The 25,213-nt window shown below is 39.8% G+C and overlaps 1 protein-coding gene across 3 annotated transcripts in view; it reads right to left on the bottom strand.

The window, feature by feature from the left end:
* Positions 1–11,800: 11,800 nt before the first annotated feature.
* Positions 11,801–25,213, bottom strand: part of nkx1.2lb (NK1 transcription factor related 2-like,b) — a 76,080-nt gene continuing 62,667 nt past the window's right edge. For all 3 annotated transcript variants that reach the window (XM_057849528.1, XM_057849529.1, XM_057849530.1), the window contains one exon: positions 11,801–12,579. In XM_057849528.1, the coding sequence (XP_057705511.1) occupies positions 11,837–12,579 (743 nt within the window). In that variant the 3' untranslated portion in view covers positions 11,801–11,836. The remainder of the gene's footprint in view (positions 12,580–25,213) is intronic.

Here is a 25,213-nt window from a genome sequence, read left to right as displayed (position 1 = left end):
ATCTTGCATTCACATTCTTTAATCATTATTGAAAAAATATTTTAAAAGCCCACTGCAAAAATTAAAATACTGTATTATGGTATTGGAATTTAACCCCTAAAATTGAATGAATACATGTTTTTTCTTTGCACAGATTAAAATCAAGACAAATCAAAATCTGTATGCAGTAAAGTTATCATTAACTATACGGCTAACTCCCATGTTTATTTACAAAATAAAGCAAAGGGCCAAATTAAATCTGCATTTACTCACACACCAATTTCCTTTCATGTTGTGCATCCACCCACATGTCTTAGTGCATGCATATTTATTATTTAAGACTTGAGTAGACAAAAGGGGATCATCTTGTAAGTGTTCGTTATTTATTATGTACCAGGATGGGTGTCCAAAACTTTTTTTTAAATGAAAAACTTAGAGAAAATTTTAAGTCTCCAAAATGTCTATTTTTCACTCACGTGATTTGACCTACTTTTTAAGTGTCAAAAAATGCCCTCAGGTTAAAAAATTGTCTTCTACCAGAAAATAAAGATTTTAAGCTTTCCAGTGATATATCAAACATGCATATCGGACAATTTAGACATTTGGCCAAACTGGTGGTCTCAGAGAGGTACTTCAACCCACCTGAGTGTTATATATACAATATACGTATATACAGTGGTATGAAAAGGTATCTGAACCGTTTGGGATTTCACATTTCTGCATAAAATCGCCATCATATGTGATCTGATCTTCGTCAAAATCACACAGATGAAAAAACAGTGTCTACTTTACTTAAAACCACCCAAACATTTATAGGATTTCATATTTTGATGAGGATAGCATGCAAACAATGACAGAAGGGGGAAAAATAAGTAAGTGAAGCCTCTGCCTAAGTAGACTTAAAGAGTAATTGAGATCCATTTTTACCAAATGTTTTAAGTTAGGTGTGTGCCCAATCACTGATGAGTGGTTTAAAGCTGCTGAGACTGCTGTTATGAGCATTATGAAGCATTATTTTTGCTTAAGTTTTATTTTCATGAGATGAAGATTAAGACATCTTAGAGTCATTTATAGAGACCTTAGGGCCACAAAAGTTTTGTTTAATTGGCACAAAAGAAGCTAATAAAAACAAACAAACTGAGAATGAACAAACCATTTTTTAAAAAAAACACATAAAATAAATTATATCGTCTAAGAGGCATTTTAGCTGATGAATTTAACAAAATTAGCGCAATTGAAAACATCAGAAAATATGACCCATCAAGGGATTTGGCCAGCTGTAGGTCCAAAATAATGTGTCAGAATCAACTAATGTAAGATCATTTCTGGCAGATAGATGGGAACAATATACATATACAGTGAAACCTCGACATATGATCGCTTCGACACGCGATCTTTTCGACATCCGACGTAAAATTTGACTCGCTTTGACGACATGCTCGAAATACGGCGATTTATGACAGCGCCGCAGTTTCTTTGTTTTCCTGCAAGACGGACGCATGACTGATTTTCTTGTGAGAGAAATCAACAATGGTTCCTTCCAATAATGTGCAGGTGGTGAATAAAGGTAAAAGGTGAGCCTTACCATTTAAATGAAGATGGAAATGATAGAAAAAATATGAGTGTTGGTTGCGCGTCCGTGAACTGGCTCAACATTACGGCCGTAGACTATAGACCCTACTCACCTACGTCACAAAATGACGTGTCGCTGTATCCGGCCGCCATATTGTCCGTATTTTTTAGACCTTGTCACGTTATAATGTTTCTGTCACGTATTAATGTTTCAGCCATTAATGTTTCATCATCTTGCATGTGTAATGTTTCAGCTAGTAATGTTTCATCATATTGCTTCACACTCATGCATCACAAAGCCCTTTATTATGTCATAAAGAACAACTGAGAACACCATATAAGCCTCGAACAGACAACATCCAGTGTCAGGTCGTCAGCGATTCAACATATGTCTGCATGTCAACTTGCCATTATCGCTTGACCTGATAGTTTTACCTTGCCTGTCAACATCAATAAAATCCTGTGTCTGCGATACGCAACTGGGTCCTCCGTCTCGTACATGACAGACCTATTCTCATTGTTTTCAATTAGTCGTGCAAGTTATAGATCAATTCATGGAAGCCCCGGTGTTATCTGACGCTGTAAACTCATTGGATGCGTTGCATAAAAGGCGTTATGTGGAAAAGCTTCAGTTTATCCATTCACCAGATCCATATTTGATGCCTAAATCGATGTTTTTCGACCCGCTGTCTTCGCCGTCTTTGCCTAACATCTGCTACCCTGATATTTACAACTATCTTGTCCACACAAAATCAGCCTATTCTCACAAAAGTTTGAAAAACTTTAAGAGCTTGGGGCTTATAAATACTTCGTTGCTGGTTGGGTGAAACAGGTCCTCGTCCACGAAAATTCGGCAGGAATCTATCTTGTGCTCGGGAAGGTGAGTTACGAAATTTTCAATTCAAAATCTTTTGTTCTTGCTAACATTCATGTCACTTGTCAATGGAGCTAGGGCTTTTAATGTTTATATGGTTTAGCGATAGCACTCTCACTACATACATATATAATATGCAATAAATATGAAGTGCGATAGCACTACTCCAGATTGTCCCTAATTGAATTTATTTTTTGGCTTTTGACCTCAATAGTGAAATTGTAAATTAATTGTTTAACAACTGTCTTATTAGCCCCTTATAATTATATATTTTCAGGTAGTTCATTCACAACGTCTGAGTGTATGTTGTCGGCGATTAGCCTAGCAATGATCTTAATTGTGGTTGTCAGCCCAAAACTCTCTAAATATATATTAAATGCATCTTACCAGATATAAAATGACTACTACATAAGCTGTGGTAGTCGTTTGGAGCCCAGTTTTCTCGTCGAATTGCAGCAGTCCATCTCGCTCTCCTCTCTGGGTCTCTCGGAATACGGTAAAACTTCAAGTCTCTCCGTCTATCTTCTCTGTTTTTGCAACCGACCGCCACACACGACTTCACCATTTTGATTATTAATGTTAACGAGCAGAAAAACACGCCATAATAGGAGGAAATTACGAAGCGCTAATGCATTGACATGACGAGTAGACGGACAACATGGCGTGGGGGCGTGGCTGTGACGTCACGTGAGTAGAGTCTATATATGATCTCGGCGGTCCTCCTCTGTTCGCCAATCTTTATAAGTGAAGTTGACAATTATTATTATTGTAACATTGCTAAAGAAATCGCCAGCCTTCTTAGGTTTTTGTTCATTTATTTCACAACGTACAACACAACATGCCAACTGTGTCGCAGCTGAACATTTAAAGTGAAAGTAAAACGTCCTCCCTCACTCTGACACGTAAACCACGCGGTGCGTTCAGGTACACCACGCAAAAATACTGCCACATTAGAAACCGATTCGTTACATTATTACAGGTATTTATTATTATTACTATTATAATATATTATTCCAATTTTTATTCCCAATTTATCTGTTTTGCTCTGTGTAATTGCTATTTGCAATAGCTGACAGCAGTATTTATTAAGGATTTAGTGTAGGTTTACGAGCTGTGGAACTAATAAATGAAATGCTAATGTTTTCTTATAGGAAAATCCTGCTCGACATTCAACCATTTCGACTTACAAACAAGGTCCTGGAACGAAATAACTTTGTATGTAGAGGTACCGCTATACTGGGATATGTAGAAATTTTAAAGTAGTGATTTGTTAGGGCCTCGGCCTCTTCCTCCTAAGAGCTGGCCCACCTTGGGCAGGTGTACGTGTTTTTATTGATTGCAGGTTGGACGCCAGACGGGTGGAGCGGCTACAGCTGCTGGCAATGCCCATCAGCCATCTTTACAAGCCAGTGAATGCCACCATCTCGTCGCCCGATCAACAAGTCTGTTTCCCACGTCCTGACTTTGAGTGCCCCTGTCCAGGGGCGCCGTATAGGCGTGAAAAGTGATATTGATTCTAAGGGCCCATGCCCTGATGGGGCCCACAAAGAAAATTAGAACATTAGGTAATCGTTTGCATTTTTCTTGTTTTGTTTTGGGCAAAAAGTAAACACCCAGAGAGTATATTTTCATTAAATGGTTTGGTCCACCCTTCCTTCAATCAGACCGGGAGCAGCGCTGCACATTTACACTAGTCAATGACTTGGAGTGCGCGGTACTGCAGAAATGTTTTCAAAACAAAAATCGGGTCATCAAAAGAGGAAAGAAAAGAAAGCGAAACAGAAGAGGGGTAGAAAAGGCCAACAGGATGTGACAAAGTACTTCACAAAGGAAGGTTGGTGTCTTTCTTGTGTTAGTATCTTAGCCCACTCCAACCCCATGTGGAACCTCACGATGTCTATTACAAAGCTCCGAAGCGAGGTCCCAGCTCACTCAGTAAGAAATACGGGATTTTCCCGGCGTCAATGAGCAACATTCACCTATTCAAAAATATGAATTCCAAATAATGACTGCATTGTTTGGTATCCTACAGATATTGAAAGTTGGTGTGGAAATTTTCTTTTTTTAAATCGGCTTGAATCCAGTTTGTCAAGAATTTATTGAATTTAGTTTGTTAACAAGGGACCTCGCAAGTTTCCAGATGGGGCTAAGCCTACTCCACAATGAAATACAGTAATTGTTTGCTAGCTAGTGTTTGCTCCACTTTTAGCTTACATTTAATCATTACAGCAGGCAAACCCTTAGCAAGCTCTTCATACTAAAACAGTTGTATACTTTAATGTATATTGTAGTATAGTTAAGTTAAAACAAAACATTTATTCTAAGTCATTCATTATGGTATTTGCTTTGAGAATATTTCTAATAAAAATATATTAAGATTGTAAAAGATGGCCTTCAGTACATTTCTTATAGATGATATCAGTCTATTCATTATTGCTCTATGCGCTGTATGTTTACATAAATATATTTTCTTCTTAAATCAATGCAGAGAATGCACAAATTAGGGTGTAAAGATTCACCAGAATGCAGGAAATGACGTAGCTTATACTTTAAATGTGTGTGACTGTCCTGGCACTGGTGGTGAGGCCCAAAATCCCTGGCAGCGCCCCTGCTCCTGTCGGATTCCACACCTGCCTTCCTTCCGAGCTGCCACGGCCCACGTCTGCTCAGCTACCCCGAGCAGAGCGACCCACACCCACCACCTTATTGCTTGTGCTCGCCAATAAAATATTACTCACCACAACCCTTGTTTGTCTGCATTTGGATCCCCTCTCGTCACATACCCTAACGGTGATTAAAACTATTCAGTTGTGCATATAGTGGTAAGGTGAATGTGTGGATATAGCTTGTTAAAAAAAAACAAAGTTGAATGATGTCCAAAAAAAAATAAAAAAAATAAAGTTTAAAGCTCCCCTGCCCACTATAAAACACACACGTGGTAATAAATGTCTTAATGAGCTGTCTGAGGACATGCGATCAAGGATTGTTGATTTGTGTAAAGCTGGTAAGGATACAAAACCATCTCTTAAAGTCTGGATGTTCATCAATCGACAGTGAGAGAAGTTGTCTAAACATGGAGAGAGTTTGGCACTGTTGCTTGTCTCCCAACGAGTGGCCGTCCACCAAAGATGACGGCAAGAGTTCAGCGCAGAATACTTGGAGATGTATAAAAGAACCTTAGAGTGACTGCTAAAGACTTGCAGAAATCTCTGGCACAGTCCAATATCTCTGTGCACACATCAAACCAAGGATGGTGTTCATGGGAGGAAACCACGGAGGAAGCCACTGCTGTCTAAAAAAACATCGTTGCTCGTTTAATGTTTACAAAAAGGCACTTGGACACTCTTCAGATGTTTTGGCAAAATATTATGTGGACTAATGAAACCAAAGTTGAATTGTTTGGGAGTAACACACAACATCATGTGTAGAGGAAAAACGGAACAGCTCACAAACATCAACGTCTCATCCCTACAGTGAAGCATGGTGGAGGGAGCAATATGATTTGGGGCTGTTTTGCTTCCTCAGGGCCTGGACAACTTGCAGTCATTAATGGAAGAATGAATTCAAAAGTTTATCAAGATGTTTTACAGGAAAACCTGAGGCTGTCTGTCAGACAGTTGAAGCTAAAAGGAGGATGGATGCTGCAGCGAGACAATGATCCAAAACACAGAAGTAAATCAACTTCAAAATGGTTTCAGAAGAACAAAATGCATGTTCTAGAGTGGCAAGGTCAAAGTCCAGACTTGAACCCCATTGAGATGCTGTGGCATGACCTAAAGACAGCGACTCATGCCAGACATCCCAGGAATCTGACTGAACTACAGCAATTTTTAAGACAAGAATGGGCCAAGATTAGTCCTGATCGATGTGCTAGACTGATATGCAGCTACAGGAAGCGTAGGGTTGAAGTTATTGGGGCTAAAGGGGGTGGGGGCATGAAATATTAAATGTGATGGTTCACTTACTTATTTCTCCCCCTTCTGTCATTGTTTGCATACTATCCTCGTTAAAATAAAAAAACGTATAAATGTTTTGGTTTTAGTTAAAGCAGATACTGTTTTTTTTCATCTGTGTGATTTTGACAAAGATCAGATCACATTTGATGGTGATTTTATGCAGAAATGTGAGAAATTCCAAGAGGCTCAGATACTTTACTTATACGTATTATACACTGCAAAAAAAAAATAAAGGGAACACTAAAGTACAACATTGTATACCTGAATGAATAAAATATGTTTATTAAATACGTTATTCTTTCCAGAGTGATTTCTAAAATCACACCAAAAATATCAATGGATATCAAATGTGTCAACCCATGGAGGTCTGGATTTGGATTTATACTCAAAATTATCATTAAATCATTTTCTGAAGCCTATATTACCCTTATCCCCCAAAACAGGCAAAGATCACACGCATTGCGCCTCGTATAGGCCCATCTCTCTTATTGACACCGATGCAAAAATTCTAGCTAAAGTTCTCGCTCGCAGACTAGAAACCATCCTTCCAGCTATCATATCTGAGGACCAAACCGGTTTTATAAAAGGTAGGCACTCGTTCTTTAATGTACGCCGACTATTAAACATTATCTATTCTACTCCTGATGACATCCCTTAGTGCAGGGGTGTCCAAACTTTTTGCAAAGGGGGCCAGACTTGGTGTGGTAAAAATGTGGGGGGCCGACCTTGGCTGATGTCCTTTACATAGAACAATATATTTAACAATATATTTGAGCAAATTTTAGCAAGCAATTCTGTGTGTCACATTTGCTTTATTATAATTTTTTAATTAATAATTTCAACAATCTTGCAACTAGCCTTTGTGGCGTTCTCTTCAGACTCTCGGGATCTTGCGAAATACTGCTACTGTGAAATTAAACTAACTTCAAGTTGCTTCAATTTCTTGATGCGTATCTTCCCTGTAATCTTGTCGTACATGTCATTGTGTCTTGTTTAGTAATATCGCCTCACATTGAACTTTTTTGTTGTTGTTGTTGTTGATTGTTGCCATTTTAGAAAATTGGAAGTCAAGGGTCACACTGGGTAGTGTTGCTTAAAGAGCTGCTTCCTTTTAGTGGGTAAATGAGGAGCAGTGAGCTACTTCATATGCTGGTAGCAGTACTGCTGACCAATTTATCAAGTCTGTGTGCGGGCCAGACGTTATTGATCTTATGACAGAGGCTGGGGGCCGGATAAAATTTGACCAGGGGCCGCATTTGGCCCCCGGGCCGCACTTTGGACATGTCTGCCTTAGTGTATAGTTTCCATTGATGCTGAAAAAGCATTCGATCGCGTGGAGTGGGTCTACCTGTGGGCAGTGCTGGAGAAATTTGGTTTTGGGCCAAATTTCATTGCGTGGATTAAATTGCTTTACTCTCATCCTACAGCCTCTATCCGAACCAACTCCCAGCTGTCTAATCCTTTCAGACTGCATCGTGGTACTCGCCAGGGGTGTCCTCTCAGCCCCATGCTATTTGACCTCGTTATCGAACCTCTTGAAATCGCCATCCGTAGCCGGGATGCAGATGACCTTATGCTCCTTGTCTCAAACCCGATTACTGCTCTCCATTCGGCTCTATCACTACTTAATAACTTCAGTCAACTATCTGGGTATAAAATTAACTTTGAAAAAAGTGAGCTGTTTCCAATTGGCAATATTATTTCTGCTTCAGACTTTACCAACTTTCAACACCATTTACCATTTAAAATTGAAACTCACAAAGTTTCTTATTTAGGCATCACAATGACCCGGAAGCACAAAGACCTTTTTAAAGAGAACTTTTTAAACCTAATAACTCAAACCAAACAAACACTCACACAATGGTCACCACTCTCCATGTCTCTCATTGGGTGAATAAATTCCATTAAAATGACAATTTTACCAAAATTCTTGTACTTATTTCAGGCACTACCAATTTTTATTCCCAAAACCTTTTTCGATCATCTTGATTCGATTATCTCCTCTTATATTTGGAAAGGAAAAAGGGCTCGTCTTAATAAAACCCACTTACAAAAGACGAGGGCTGCCGGTGGCTTGGCTTTGCCTAATTTCCGTTTTTATTATTGGGCGGCCAACCTGCGGTGTCTTACATTCTGGTCTCACTTTCATTGTCGCCCAGATCCTCCTGACTGGGTGACAATGGAGTTGAGATCAGAGGATGATGTATCCTTGGTGGCATTGATTGGCTCCTCTCTTCCACTCTCATCCAGATCTTTAAAGAACCCAGTGGTTAAACACTCAGTGAGGATTTGGTCTCAGTTCCGAAAGTTTGTCATTTTACATGACTTCTCACCATCAAGCCCAATACTACGTAATCATTTTTTCAAACTTTCACTCAATGACCCCGCCTTCAAAGAGTGGAGTCAGAGGGGAATAGAAAACTTCAGAGATTTATTTATTGATGATAATTTGGCATCATTTCAACAATTATGTAACAAGTTTGCACTTCCACAGTCAAATTTCTTCCGTTATCTGCAAATTCGACATTTTATACTTTGTAATCTGCCCGTCACGCTAAACTCCGACAGAACTATTGTTGACATGGTTCTTTCCTCAAAACATAACCAGAAGAGGCCTATCTCTGTGTTTTACAGCACGATGTTGGCTCTGAAGTCTGCATCTATGGATAGAGTCAGGGCGGAATGGGAGGAGGACCTTGGTACCCCCTTCTCTGAGGAAACATGGTTATCTATCTTAAAACGAGTCAATTCCTCATCTCTGTGCGCTCGCCATAATCTAATCCAATTCAAAGTGGTCCACAGAGTTCACATCTCCAAAACCAAACTGGCCACTTTTTACCCTGACATGAGCCCACTCTGTTCCAAATGCAACATCTCAGATGGCTCACTCTTTCATATGTTTTGGACTTGTACTAAACAAATTCTGGACAGAGGTTTTTCATTCCCTCTCAAAGATCTTAACAGTGAGGGTGGAACCGAACCCTCTTATTGGTTTATTCGGAGTTACAGAGGACTCTTGACTGTCTTCTGATCAGCGCCGCACTCTAGCCTTTGCCTCCCTCCTGGCCCGTAGGTCTGTCCTCCTCAGGTGGGTGGACCCCCTCCCTCCCACACACACCGAATGGCTGACGGCCTTAATGACATGTTTGAAAATTGAAAAGATCAGATACTCTCTCTATTATTCTAATGGGAGATTCCTACGTGCCTGGGGACCTTTTTTAAACATGTGTTAGTCCTCTTAAGCCCTTGGCATTCCACAATCTGACATATCTTTATTGTATTGATACTTACTATCCAAAACAATTACTAAAACTCAATGTGCAATGGTCATGAAGCTCACTGGCAGTGACAGGGATTAATTTCATGGTTTATTTTTGGTTTATTTATTTTATTTTATTTATTTATTTTTTTAAAATTTATTATTTTTTTCCTATTTTTATTATCATTACTTCTCTATTGTATGTGTGTTGGATGTCAGTCCCATTTCTCATCCCATTTTGTGTTTTTTTTTTTCTAACTGGAAACCAACGCACTACTATTGTGAAAAATAAAGAGATTTTGATTTTTAAAAAAAATTAAAGTGGAAAAACACACTACAGGGTGATCCAACTTTTACAAAATATCCTTTAAACAGGGCAAAATGAGGCTCAGTAGTGTGTATGGCATTCACATGCCTGAATGACCTCCATGCAACTAATGAGTATGCTCATAATGAGACAATGGAGGATGTCCTGGGGGATCTCCTCCCAGATCTGAAGCAGGGTATCACTGAGCTCCTGGACAGTCTGAGGAGCAACCTGGCGGTCTCAGATGGACCTAAACCTAATGTCTCAGAGGTGCTCTATTGAGTTTAAGTCAGACAAATGTGGGGACCAGTCAATTTTATCAATTCCTTCTTCCTTCAGGAACTGCTTGCAACATGAGGTTGGGCATTGTCGTGGACTAGGAGGAACCCAGGTCCCACTGCACAAGTGTAGTTAAAGACAATGGGTCCAAGGATTTCATTGCGATACCTAATGGTATCTAATGGTGCCATTATTTGATCGAATCGAATCGAATCGAATCGAATCGAATCGAATCGAATCGAATCGAATCTAATCTAATCTAATCTAATCTAATCTAATCTAATCAGGGATATGCCTCCTTTGTCCATCACTGACCCCCCCCCCCCCCCCCAATCACACATGCTGAATGATGTTGCAAGCAGCACAACGTTCTCCGCAGCATCTCCGGACGCTTTCACGTCTGTCGCATGCTTTCATCGGTGAAGAGCACAGAGCCCTTGGCATAGTTGCAAATTCTGGTGGTCTATGGCAAACAAGCTCTACGGTGCTGGGCAGTGAGCACGGGGCTCAATACAGGACGTTGGGCCGTCAGGCCATCCTCATGGAGCCCGATTCTGATTGGTCAGAAACATTTAAACCAGTGGCCTGCTGGAGGTCATTTTGTAGGGCTCTGGCAGTGCTCATCCTGTTCATCCTTAAACAAAGGAGCAGATACCGATCCTGTTGAAGATTTAGGGACTTTCCCTGTAGTAACTACTGTACCTGTCTCCTGGAATCTCCTACAGGCCTCCAGGTTGCTCCTCAGACTGTCCTGGAGCTCAGTGATGCCCTGGTTCAGATATGGGAGAACATCCACTGCCTCATTAGGAGCATTCCCAGGCATTGTAGGGAGTTCATACAGGCACATGGAGGCCACACACACTACTGAGCCTCATTTCGACTTGTTTAAAGGACATTACATCAAAGTTGGATCAGCCTGTAGTGTGTTTTCCACTTTTTTTTTTTTAAATGACAGACCTCCATGGGTTGATACATTTGATTTTCATTGATAATTTTTGTGTGACTTTGTTGTAAGCACATTCAACTATGGAAAGAACAAAGTATTTAATACAAATATTTCTTTAATTCAGATTTACAACGTGCTATATTAGTTTTTTATTTTTGAGCAGTTTAAATGCATGTGTGTGTGTGTGGGGGGGGGGTGTTTGTAAATGTATACTGACCATCTCCCACTTTATTTATTATTCACTGTTTATTATCAAAAACATTACCATATAAGCTGAGAACCAGTTCAACCATGTCTTCATGGCCAAAATGGCCAAATATAAATAAAAACCTCACTGAAGTTACACAGTACTTATAATAAATTGGGCCATTTTTTGAGTCATATACAACATTCACTTTCCGAACACGTTCATGGACAGATCCGCTATTTGCTTATCTTAGCTTTACAGCATTCAGTATACGGAGCTCGAGCATTAGAATTATTTACAATTTTATATAGAGATTGACATTCAGTGAAAATGATCTGTCAAAATCAAACTTTGACATTATACTTACTTGTAGCAAATGAAAACGCAAGCTGAGTTGATCTGTTTATTCAAACGGTGAAATATGTCAGTCTCTTGGCTCAGTGTGCGCATTGTGTACAGTACTGTATATCTGTGTGTCTACAGGTGGGAGCTGTAAAAGGCAGGTGCAGCATAGCTCTGTGTCCCCAACATGAATGGCGATAGAACATGGCCGGTTGTCAGGAAAGGCAGCTGGACAAGGCTGCCCGCAGAAGGGTGATGGTGGCCTGATGCATAGCCTGTGTGCATGGCTAGATGCCCATTAATTGGAGGTGATGGGCTGAGTGGACTGAGGTTCCCCAGTGCACCACCTATTCCTCCCCCGGTGCCGGATGTGCTTCCTGCACCAGTGGGAGCTGAAGTGTCTGCGCCAGGGTTCTGTTTCTTCCACTTAGTCCGGCGGTTCTGGAACCAGATCTTGACCTGTGTCTCAGTGAGGGAGAGTGACAGTGCCAGATTGAGCCGCTCACACACAGACAGATATCTTGTAGACTTGAATTTGTTCTCCAGGGCAACCAACTGCTCGTAGGTGAAAGCGGTACGAGCTCTGCGGGGTTTCCCTGACTTGGAGTCCGAGCCTGAGCGTTTTCTCTTGGGCTTTCCTTGGGGGCCTTGCCCCCCGTTGGGCTGTACATTGGTGATCTGGCCTGCAGAGCCTCTTCTGGGGCTCTTTGTCTGCTTGCTCAGGTCCTGGATACTTTGCTGGTTGACTTCTCTGTCCACACCAAAGTGTAGAGCTGAACTGCTCTCCTCACTACTATAGGAACCATCTGCTGCCTCTGAATCTGGACTACCATTTCTGTTGAGGTCTTCCTCACCTGGACTTCTATACCCAAAGGTTTCTGAAACATATGTTAATGAAGATAAGACATTTTGTATTAATAAATAATTGTGTTCATAGTAAATGCATCTATTAGATCTCAAAGACAATAGTATGTCAATTCACAGTACAAATGTGGATCACACTTTAGATTAAGGTCCTTGCAATTAGCGATTATAACAGTTAAGAAGAATTACTGTGTTAATATGTCCTTTATATGATGCGTATTAGCATTAATATATATTCTTAAGCCTATGATAAACAATAATAATATATTTATAATATATAATAATTAATAAATAGTTAACTGAGATTTTTGCAGCAACTGGATCTAAAGTGAGACAATGCTTTCTTTAATAAAGCACATTAAGGATCAAAGTGCCTTCGACAGCATAAAAAAAAGTCCTAAATAGCCTTGTTATGTGAATTAGAATCATATTTTCAGACGATTCGACAAGAAATTAGTCCTTTAATCTACCGTTTAGCCCCTGCCTTTCATTATAGCGCTCTAGCGTCCCCAGCTGCGGGATGACGTCGGCAGGGTCACGATTTCCTCTGATTTAGAATTCAGCCAATTGAGGGGGAATTATTCGGAATGAGGAAAATGCGACGATGAGAGCAGCAAAATATCTCTCAATCTGTTTACGCCAAAATTTTGCAGGATATTTTTTTTTATCTAAGTATTTTTCCCCAATTGCTAAATAAATCATAGGATCATGACAAAAAACAGTCTTGTGCTAAATTCATTTCAATTTAATTCAATTCAATTTTATTTGTATAGCCCTATTTCACAACAAAGTTGTCTCAGAGGGCTTTGCTGAGTCAATGTGATACACAGTCAGATACAGTAGATGAATTAGATGAGTTAATGTCCTGGGCATCCCCCATCCTTAGAACCTCCATGGCGGCAAGGAAAAACTCCAAAAACCCAGTGGGAAAAGAGAAACCATGGGGAAAACCACAGTCAGGAGAGGTTCCACTCCCAGGACGGACAGGCTATAGATGCACCAGGACTGATGAGGAGTTTCAGTTTGTAGAGATGCAATGTGGTGAGTGAACATGAGGGGGTCCATCTAATGCAGTGCTTCTCAATTATTTTCTGTAACGCCCCACCAAGGAAGACGTAAATGTTTCGCGCCCCCCCCCCCCCCAACTCTCTGCCGCCACTGTAAATAGTATCATTTGTCTATAATATTACTATTATAAGTACGCCTCAGCCTAACATTGTGTCCTTTTTTTCTATTAAAGAAAAAAAGTAACATAGATCAACTTATAATAAAGTATAACTTTATTAACATTGTTTTGCTTGTAACAGAAAAGACAACGCGCATCAATTTGCCTGAAGTAAAAAAAAAAAAAAGGTCACATCCAAACTGTAAAAATACACTCAAGGTACATTTTTGACCATTTGATTCTGAAAAATAAAATGTAATAAAATCAGTAAATAATAACAAATTCAAAATGATTCGAAACATTTACTCTTCAGGACAACATGCCAAAAAATTTGACCGAAAAAAACAAAACTGAATAGGGGGGGGGGGGGTGTCTTTGGACAGAAGGAAAGTTTTTATTTTCGCTGATTCACCACAGTGCTCACTGTTTTACTGATATAACACTGACAAAGCGGGACGATTGTGACAATTGGCAATATTCGGCACGTTTTCGCTGAAAAACAATCAAGCGGCTTATCAATGAGATTGAGGTCTAATGTCTTTAAGTGGCGTCTTAACTGATTTTGCTTCAGAATCTCCGCTATAAGCATTTTTAGACTCAGTAAACAGTGGTCTTTCCTCATTTCCCACTATATTAAAAGTCAAAGCCAAAAGGCAAACGGCCCGAAAAAAGCGCATTCTCGGCGGCCGAGGGAGAACCGTAGGTGAGGGCGGTGGTCGTGATGATCCCAAGCCGAAAACGGCACTTCTCGGCCGGACACGTGAGAACCGGAGAAGTCAGTGGGTCGCTGCGTGTGCGTGAGTCCAGCTCTGCATGAGTCTCTTCCGTGTGCTCTTGCTTACTTCAAAAATACTGCACGCACTTTGAAAATGAGGGCGCCACTGCCACCCACGGAGTGGATGTGCAAGTGCACTTTATTCTAGTACGGAAAAAAAAAAAAAAAAAAAAGCATGTTCCCCGAGGTCCCTCGCGCCACCCCTGGCATCGCTCTGCGCCCCCCCAGGGGGGCGCGCCCCACCATTTGAGAAGTACTGATCTAATGGAATATGAAATATTAAAAATGCATTTATTCAGTACGACAGGGCAATAATGCCAAATGCATAATTGTCAAAACTGCTGACTTCTTCCTCTCCTGAAAGGTATTTTATGTCACCGAAGGTAGTCCGGCTTTTGTTGTTTCCCTGCCCCGGCTTCGGAGAGCGTAAACAAACCAGGAGGCGTGACAGCTAATGCTAGCCGAAATGCTAATCCAAACCGAGCGGTGTTTCCAAGTCTTATTCTCGCCTTTCAAAGCGAAAAATCACACAGAACCACCCCGGATTATGTCACACGGCGGCGGGGTTGTCGATTGTCTTCACGGATCGGCAGCAGCTCATTGTTCCTCTGCTGCGGGCAGGAGAGCTTGTTTGCTGGGAAGCAGCTGGAGAATGACCGCCGGACAATCCGTCCAACACCGGAGGAGCGCGTAGGTCCCCGAGCCCAATCCGAGGATAGCGGTCTATTGCTGAGCACACAAAGAGGGCAGAGGGGCTGGAAGTCTGGACGATATGGATAACCGCACGAGCATAAGCCGAGTATAGCGCTCTCCCAGCAGGCACGCGAAGAGGACCGAGGGGGAAGTGCGACAAGCCGCCGGTCGTTGGCCGAGTGGCATTCTTGGTGGACAAGAACCATTGTGAGCCACAAAACGCAAGCCACCTCAATATTAAAACGTGTGCCATAATCCCAGTATTTGACATAATACAAAACACAATGTTTACTCACTTCCTCGTAGTCCAATGGTCCCACAGTTGTCAGACTTATTTTGGCTAATCCTGGGGTGAACGGAAACTTTTTGAAACCTTGGTGCAGCAACAAAACACTGCATCACATTTGGCTGGTGTGATGCAAAAAATAAACAAATTAATCCGCAAAATCACCTGAATCCGCAGTCCATCTGCTTGTTGTAAAGTAATGCTGTATTGTGAGATGCTGACCCGGGTGACGTCACATTCGGATTCGTCCGGAACCCAGGACTGGAGCCGGAAATCACTCATTTTCATGGCGCGGGATTAAAAAATAAAACGATCGCGTCCACGCACATTCAAGCAGTCTATTTCATTCAGGAGCATAAAATCCCTTGTGAAATATGAAATAAACATGATTTTTGCTGCCATAGGCACTTTAACTATTAACTACACATTAAATAATTGTAAACAACTGCTTTCTACACTTAAACATCTGGAATGGACACAAACTGTGATTAAGTTTGATAAAATAGTGGGGGAAAATAAATAAATAATACAGTCGTGAAGCCAAAAAAGTCATTTATTGCTGTTGTTGTCAAGTAAAAAGGACATTTTTCTTAAAAACTATTGACTTGAACCTTGAAGGCATTTTGATACATTAGCTGTATTTCAGGTTGGTTATGACCGAAAAATATTGTAATGATACCACAATTAATTAATCATATTGATTAATTATTTAATTAGTTAAGGAGTATTTATTTAGTTATGGTTATATTATTATGGCAAAGTTTGGTGTTGATTTAGCAGCTATATGGGAAGGCTCCTGAACATGACTATTCTGCCCTCGCTACTACCCCGCTGATAGCTAACTCCTACAAGGATGATGATGTTTGACTTTTTAACCACCATGCAGTTGGCTCAAGGAGGTGTAAAACTGAAATAACAAAGGATAACAACGCTCACATGCTGTGACATATAAACACTGGGACATTTAGTCCGCCACACTATTTAATAACACGCACACAAAATGCTAACACTAACCACCGTGAGTGCTCGTAGTGAAATTACTAGTGCATTTCAAATATTCAACATCCGTCACACTGATTAGATAACTATACAAGAGCATGTATAGTAGGGCTGCACACATTTACTGTACCAAATATTAACATTTGTTTTCTCAGGTGTTCAAATAATTATTTGCAGCTGTATGACACTAATAAATCGTTTAAAAAAATCATACATTGTGATTTCTGGATTTTTCTTTTCAGATTCTCTCTCACAGTGGACATGCCCCTACGATGAAAATTTCAGAAGCCTCCATGATTTCTAAGTGGAAGAACTTGCCAAATAGCAGGGTGTTCAAATACTTATTTTCTTCACTGTATACAAATCTTTTTAAAAAAAATTAGCATATTGTGATAAAGTTCATTATTTTCTGTAATGTACTGATAAACATTAGACTTTCATATATTTTAGATTCATTACACACAACTGAAGTAGTTCAAGCCTTTTATTATTTTAATATTGATGATTTTGGCAAAAAAGTCATGCATTTGGGCGGAACAGTTAAGTCGTTACAGTATCATTTAGTGAAAGCACAGCAAAAATAATATTCCTATCTCTCAAAAAAAATAATGTTCACAAAAAGAAAAGCGCTCAATGCAAAGAGAACTGGCATTGCCATTCAAAAAAGCTATGCAAAATACACATAAAACTTACTCAGAATTAGCCTTGGCGGGATCTCTAATTAATTTAAAACTTGCCATTGACACCTTGTTGTGTATTTCAATCACTACCTTACGTAGTTAAAGACACTGTGGAAGAACGGCAGGAAGCCCATGTGACGTCCCGCTCGGCAACGTCAACAATAGCGAGCTATTAGTTTATTTTTTGATTGAAAATTTTTACAAATTTTATCAAAATGAAAACATTAGGAGGGGTTTTAATCTAAAAATACTATAACTTGTACTCACATTTATCGTTTAAGAACTACAAGTCTTTCTATCCGTGGATCCCTTTAACAGAAAGAATGTTAATAATGTTAATGCCATCTTGTGGATTTATTTTTATAATAAACAAATACAGTACTTATGTACAGTATGTTGAATGTGTATATCCGTCTTGTGTCTTATCTTTCCATTCCAACAATAATTTACAGAAAAATATGGCATATTTTAGAGATGGTTTGAATTGCGATTAATTACGATTAATTAATTTTTAAGCTTGGATTAACTCGATTAAAAATTTTAATCGTTTGACAGCCCTAATATATATGTGTATATATACTATGTATATGGCGGAAAACACTCAGGTGACTTGAAGTTCCGCTCTGAGACCCCTAATTTGGCCAAATTTCAAAATTGTCCGATATGCATGCGTGATACATCATTGGAAAGCTTAAAATATCCATTTCCTGGGGGAAGAAAATTTTTGAACAGGAGGGCATTTTGGAAAAAAAAAAGTTTTTTAAACAGCAAAACCGTGTCTGGGGGTGAGAGCACGCGAGAACAGAATTAGACGCCATGACTTTAACGAGATATTATCGCGTACTTACCTTGTTTCGATCCAAAAACTCCATGTAGCATGTATCACTGAGTCTCAAGACACAATTGTGAATGCCCACAGCTGGATGTTTTTGGGGGGTTTTATGGGTGAAACATGGCAATATAACAAGGGTCGCGATGCAGAAATCGCAGACATCAAGGAGTGGTCGAGATTTTCTTCTTCATATAATAACCCTTTTATACGTTTTTTTTTTCTTTCTTTCATTTTTGTCTTTGTTTGGATCGATTATTTATCATCTAAGATAAAGGAGAAAATGTGACAGTAAAAAAAAAAAAATAATACAATGAAGCGATAGTTAATAGATGGACATCCGTGACTTTTTTACTGACGCCATTTTTTTTTCATTGTGACATCATTTGTTTCAAAGTTTAAAATGTGTGAGTGAATAATTTTTTAAAGTATTTTTTTTTTTTTTTTAACGAAATATTAGACATCAATGAATGATTCTAAGCTAAAAATGACATTTTCAATAATAAATATAATTAATTACCTTCGTTTTATGGCTGGGTTCAAACAAAAGCGGTTGTGCGATGTCTGTAAATGGGGTTTTTAGGGTAAAACGGACAAATTAAAAATAGTTTGGGGGCTTAATGCGTCATGAATCTGCTATGGCAGCATATATATATTATATATATATATTATATATTATATTATATTATATTATATATTATATATATATATTGTTCTATCAAACACAACATTTGTTTTGGCTTAAAATACAGCAGTTCTTTTCAAGTGGAGTGCAAGAGCAGAAACTGCTTTTTCAGTCTTGTCTGTGTTTTCCGCCATATGTATGTATATATATGTATATTTATATAAATACCTCATCATTTGTGCATTTTATATATTTTCACTACAATTTACATTGTAAATTCTCACTGAAGATATCAAAACTATGAATGAACATGTGGAATTATGTACATGGCAAAAGGGTGCAATAAATAAAATAAACAGGTTTTATATTCTACTTTCTTCAAAGTATCCACCCTCTGCCCTTACTACTTTTTTGCACACATTTGGCACTCTCTCAATGAGCTTCAAGTTGCAGACACCTGAAAAGGTTTTCACTTCACAGGTACAGTATGCCTCATCAGGTTTAATAAGTAAAGCTTGTTGCCTTTTCAATGGTGTTGGGACCATCATTTGGATTGCATTGAATGAGGTGTGTCCAAATTTTTAGCCTGCACTGTATAAATATATACACATCTTGACGCGGTTCGTGTTCAATCCTCGGTTCAAGCTTAGCTGTTGAAGCTTTTGAAAGCTTACGTTTAAAGAAATTCTAAACATCCATCTTGCCTCTTCAGGTGTAGTTTTGGATAAGAAGGGCAGAGGATCGTCTCGAAGGTGCTAGTCACATGATCTGTTTGAAAAATAATTTTGACCCATTATGAAATACTTTGTAGGATTCTTGTACATTTCATTTATTTTTGTTCTTTGTTTTATTAATTTGCAACTTTTATAGACAACATTTAAACAGCTGGGTCTTTATTTTAAAGACGAAGTTCAGAATTTTTGACGACATGTTTAATCTTGGAATTAGCAGGGGTTTCATTAGTGGGTGGAGTTGATTTCAACAAATTCCATGCAGTTTGTCAGTTATTTGTTAGTTTCAGGGCTCCAGAGTGGCTAAGCTATAGCACGAGTCAATGGTGGTTGAAATCAACTCCATCGACTAATTAAATCCGCGCTAACTTGAACATTAAACCTTATGTGAAAAATTCTGTTCTTCCCCTTTAAATTCATTCATTCAATTACATGCGGTATTTTTCTGTTGTCATTTTTATGTTAAGGACGCAAAGGGAGAAAAATTGGTTAAAAGCAGGGGTGAAAGTGGTTAGAATTTCTTGCCGGAACTCCCCAACGTGAAGGTCAAAACTACTGAAATGCAAAGAAAACTGCTTTAGTCGGTTATTTCTATAACACATACAAAAAATGATTTTCATTCAAAAATTTTTTTTTTTTTTTTTTTTCTCGACGATTTGCAAAATAAAAGTTCACGTCACGGAAAATGAATGAATGAAAAACAGCTATAACCCCAACGTCCATCTCCTAATTATTATTTTCCCTCATCTCCTCACATACTAAATGCCAAATCTCAATTTTAACTACTTAAGAACATATGATGTATATTAAAATTGAAGATGATGTAAACATTTACTTTTTGTTGTATTTTTTAAATAATAAATATAAAAGTAACATACATTCAGAAAAATAAGTACAAATGACTTATATTATGCAGAGTGAAATGGAATATATTTTGAAAATCGCGCAACATTGACTTTTTAAAATCAAAAGCAAATGAATAAGTAGCCTAACATAAATGAACAAATATAAGTCCAAAGTGCACATTGATAGGTAAGATGTTCTGAACCTCCCCATCAGAGCAAATAAAACTAAATATGATAAATAAGCCACTTTAACTCTTTTCATGCTCTTAAAGATTTGATCCATTTTCTGTTGCATTGCCCCTTTTTTTTTCTTTGCTGTTTCAGAAAGCATGCACATTTGAACCAATCAGAGCTATCTCTGGTCATAGCATGTCAGTATGTCAGCCAATTGAACGGATTAATGAGTGTAAGCCATTTTGCTTTGCTGCGTGCATTCGCACATTGATGTGACTCGTTATCGTCAGACTCAGATAACTGGTGAAACCGCTATGCCGTCCGTGGAATAAAATAAATAATAAATATCGGTGGAAACGGATTATGCTACACAAGTACTTTAATATGCTTGTTGTTAACATTTTGGTATGTAAATCTGATGTTGGTAGATTGTTTTCTCCTTGGAGATGAAATGCATGTGTGGCAGCTTTGTATTTTTTTTTTTTTTACATAGCGTTTTGACAGTTGGCGGCATTTTTCGGAATCAAAGCACCGTATACCGGAACTGCGTTCCGGCCCCGAATCTTATACCGGAACTGCGTTCCTGACCGTTCCTGCCCACTTTCACCCCTGGTTAAAAGTAACCGATAAATTACTTTTGGTGTAACTTAGTTACTTTGATATTAAAGTAATCTTAAAGTAAGGTAACTAGATTCCTTTTTTTTAGGCATAATCAATAATCAGCAATTCAATTAGTTTTTTAAGGAATCTGTGACAACACTGTCTGTAACAAGAGGCCACAATTCAAGCCAAGTGAATGGCAGCAAACCATGACTAGCGTAGATGGCTAACCCGCAACAATCAGCCACTAATCAAAGACAAAGGAGCGGCTGCCGCCGTGTAAGGCAATGAATGCAACCAGGCCCACGCAGTGCAGGCCAGCAACAAAGTGGGCCAGGAGTGAGGAAAGGAGACCGCCACACAGCAGGCAAATGTAAGAGCCCGACGCTCGGTACTCAGAGAGAGCAAGAGAGAGGTGTGTACACATTGCGAGAGCAGGCAGTAGCTCAACCAAGAAGCAACAGCCACAAACAAATATCATCGCAGCTGAGGTGGGCGAAACTACACAATTCCGACAAGTCGTCACACAGCTCCGAGCGACACAACTGCCGCACGAGAAGAAAAAGGGGACCGGATTTTGGTTGTCACTGGAATTTAATGTATTTTCTGAGGGTCAAGCGGTGGGGCATAGGTGATGCGTGCAGGGATCATTCGGTGCTTTAGCTCCGCCTTTGGCGGTCGACAGGGATGAAATACAACCGTTGCTTGCTTTTGAAATTCTTCAAACGGAGATCATGAAAAAAGCTCTTTCTTTGTGATTCCACTCGGTCAGCTTTGACGGCCACCCCAACAATGCAGGCACCCCGTCAATACCATTATGAAGTCTATGCCCGGTCCCATTCAAAATCACTTACACTCACATTTTTATTGCATTTAATTTTAATTCATTTTTACTTATAACTTTAAATTGTTCATTAGGAATGTCAATAGACTTTTGCCAATGAATTTGATTATCGATTTTTGCCGGCAGCAATCAGCAGTCCCGCTTGGGTCCTGGGGTTTGTGTGCAACGTGAGACTATGCGCGCTCCAGTGATTAGAGCAAAAGAGAGTTTTTCCTGTAAGTCTGCTCCACTCAGGTTCGGTTGATAAATTAATAATATTAAGATTTGTCGCGAGTTGGATTGTCTTGTGTGTTGTTATATCCAGTTTGCCTCCCTCAGAGATGAGGAAACGAAGCCAATTGTATTGTTTGTATTCTTTGTTGATGAGACGTAACTACTTAGCACGAAGCGCTAAGCTAGTTTGCGATCATGCTAATCAGTGTCTCAAGTGTCTATTTGTATTGTGTTTTGGAGAAGCATATAAACACTTGAGTTGTTGTTAGCTCTGGAAGTCCCGTTTTTTTGGGGGCTATAAAGAAAGACCAGAAAGCCGTCAAATGACCCCGATACCAAACTGACTACTTGGCTTTGTCAAACAATAGACCACTCAAACAAGCAATCAAGCATAAAACCACCCTCGACACTCCTGTGGAGTCGCTGCCTAGGTGAGAAGGAGGGGTTTCACTCTGGATAGCTGCAATTAGCATCTTGAATATTTGCAAATCCAGGGCTCCCTTTGCTTTGTCAAACATGGAGGAACACGGAGATGGCCATTCGCCGTGTTCTACAATATGATTGACCTAGCAGCACTGAATGCATATGTGTTGTATCAGGCATGCACCACAAGGCAAGAGAGACAGGTGGACTTAAATAATTTTAATTTTTTATTTTTTACACCGTCCCTCGTACGTAGGCAAAATGCAGCTTTTGGAAGATGTAAAAAGGTTGTCCGCCCGATTGCCTGCCTGACCAGTCCACTGTCTGACAAAGCCAAGGCACCCCTGCCCTGCAAACACTCAAAATGCTAATTGGAGCAATCCAACCCTGTGGTTTTTTGAGAGTGTGAATGGGAATGACTAAAGAGGACCTCAATGCTCACAAACTATATGCTGATTAGGGTCAGATGACCCTTCTCTGGATACAAAAGGGATTTGTATCAAATTATTCACCCTTGGTAGTTCTAGCAAAGTTTTCTCATTTCTTTTTCTAATGAAACCACACACATAAACCCATTCGTATAACAGCTTAAGCCCCTTTCACACATGCCGAAACATAGTGAAAATCCCGGGATTTAAAAGGGCAGCCCTTGTATGTGAATGCAATTTCCCGGGTCGACTGACATGGAGATTACGCGGACCTTCACACGTCGCGTCATAGTATAATGCCCGGGAAAGTCTTGGGGCAAGGCTTATGGGAAAGCAAGCGTTAAATTCCCGGGTCACAGCACGATGTCTGATGACGTAAATATCATGGCGGGCCGATCGTCACTTCCTCTTTCTTTGCGGTAAGACGAAAAGTGGTAAACAAACATTGCCATTATTAACATAGCAAGCTGGAAATAGCTAAATTAAACTGAAAACATAACAAAATTAAATTGCTTCTGGATCATAAAGCTGAGGAAGTGAGTCCAGTCATCTTTGGAAATGTGTGGTTTATTTTGTTGCCGATGTTAGGGTAATATTGAGGAAACAAGGTTGCACCTCAAAGCAGGAAACGACAGAGGAGTGCGTTCAAGAAACCCTTAAAGTGCCTGTGACGCGAAAAAGCATGTTTATTTCATAATACACGCGGTATTTTATGCTCCTGAATGAAATGGACCGCTTGGATGTGTGTGGAAGCGATCGCTGTATTTATTTAGTTTTTTGAATCCCGTGCCATGAAAATGAGTGACTTCCATCAACAGTCTCGAGTTGAGAAAGAGGGCGCTGTGACGTGTACGGAGGAAGGAGTCCTCTTCACTATACAGCCGTACTGTTGTATGAGAAGGACTGATTCAGCTGATTTTGCAGATTAATACGTTTATTTTTCGCATCACGCCAGCCAAACGGCTGCAGAAAAATCTTGCTCTACGAGGGAGAGGCGTGTGCGCCTTTTTGGGGTTTCAAAAGGTCGCCATTCACCGGTGGATATTGGCCAAAACAAGCCCTACTACTGTGGGACTTACAAGGAAGTGAGTAAACATCGTGTTTTGTATTATGTCAAATACTGGGATCGTTTTAGGCGGCTATTTTTCGGCACAACACCGGCGGCTTGTCGCAAATCCCCCTGCCGGGAGAGCACTATATTCGACTTATTGTGCTCATGCGCCCGGTGTTCTGTCAAATTTTCCGACCGATCAGAAATGGCAACTTTAGATTAAAAATAGCCGCGAGTACAGCGATTACAAAGTAAACACTACAAACTTTCTTTAAATAAAGGACTACTTACGTTTGATCATGAATGGGCATGTAAAAAGCTCTCCTCATACACATTAGCAACATTGTCCAGCTGCTTCCCTGGTGAGCTCTCCTGTCTGTAGTAGGGGAACGAGCTGTAAATTGCTCTCCGCCTGGCGGTTTGCCGATCGGCGATACTGATCGACAACCCAGTCGTCATGTGAAATGATACGGGCTAGTTATGTGATTTTCCGCTTCGAAGACTTTGAAACATCACTCGGTTCGGGTTAGCATGTCGGCTAGCTGTCACGCCACTTGGTTTGTTTACATTCTCCGAAGCCGGGGAAGGGAAATGACATAAGCCCGATTTAGGTGGCATAAAATATCGTTCGGGAGGTGCGACAGTAAAGGTGAAGTCGACAGTTTTGACCATTATGGAGTAATTTTACCATGTCGTCTTGAATAAATGGATTTTTATTATTTCATATTCCATTTAGCACAAGACTGTTATTTGTCATGACCATGCCATTTATTTAGCTATTGGGGAAAAATACTTGGATAAAAAATAATATCCTATAAAAACATTGGAATAGAGATACTGAAACAATGACATTTTGCGGCTCTTTTCGTCACGTTTTCCTCGTTCTGAATAATTCCCCCTCAACGGGCTGACTGGTCCTTCTCAAGCCATTTATTTAGCTATTGGGGAAAAATACTTGGAAAAAAGAATATCCTGTAAAAATATCGGAGTAGAGAGCATGAAACAATGACATTTTGTGGCTCCCTTCGTCACGTTTTCCTCGTTCTGAATAATTCCCCCTCAACGGGCTGATTGGTCCTTCTCAAGCCATTTATTTAGCTATTGGGGAAAATACTTGGATAAAAAGAATATCCTGTAAAAATATTGGAGTAGAGAGACTGAAACAATGACATTTTGTGGCTCTCTTCGTCGTGTTTTCCTTTTTGTGAATAATTCCCCCTCAATGGGCTGCATACTAAATCAGATGAAATCGTGACAGGTGGATGACGTCAGCGTCATCCACCTGTT

Source organism: Corythoichthys intestinalis, chromosome 11, assembly GCF_030265065.1.
Source record: "Corythoichthys intestinalis isolate RoL2023-P3 chromosome 11, ASM3026506v1, whole genome shotgun sequence".
Lineage (NCBI taxonomy): Eukaryota > Metazoa > Chordata > Actinopteri > Syngnathiformes > Syngnathidae > Corythoichthys > Corythoichthys intestinalis.
Note: the sequence above shows the minus strand (reverse complement) of the source record. Positions and strands in the feature narration are given on the sequence as shown.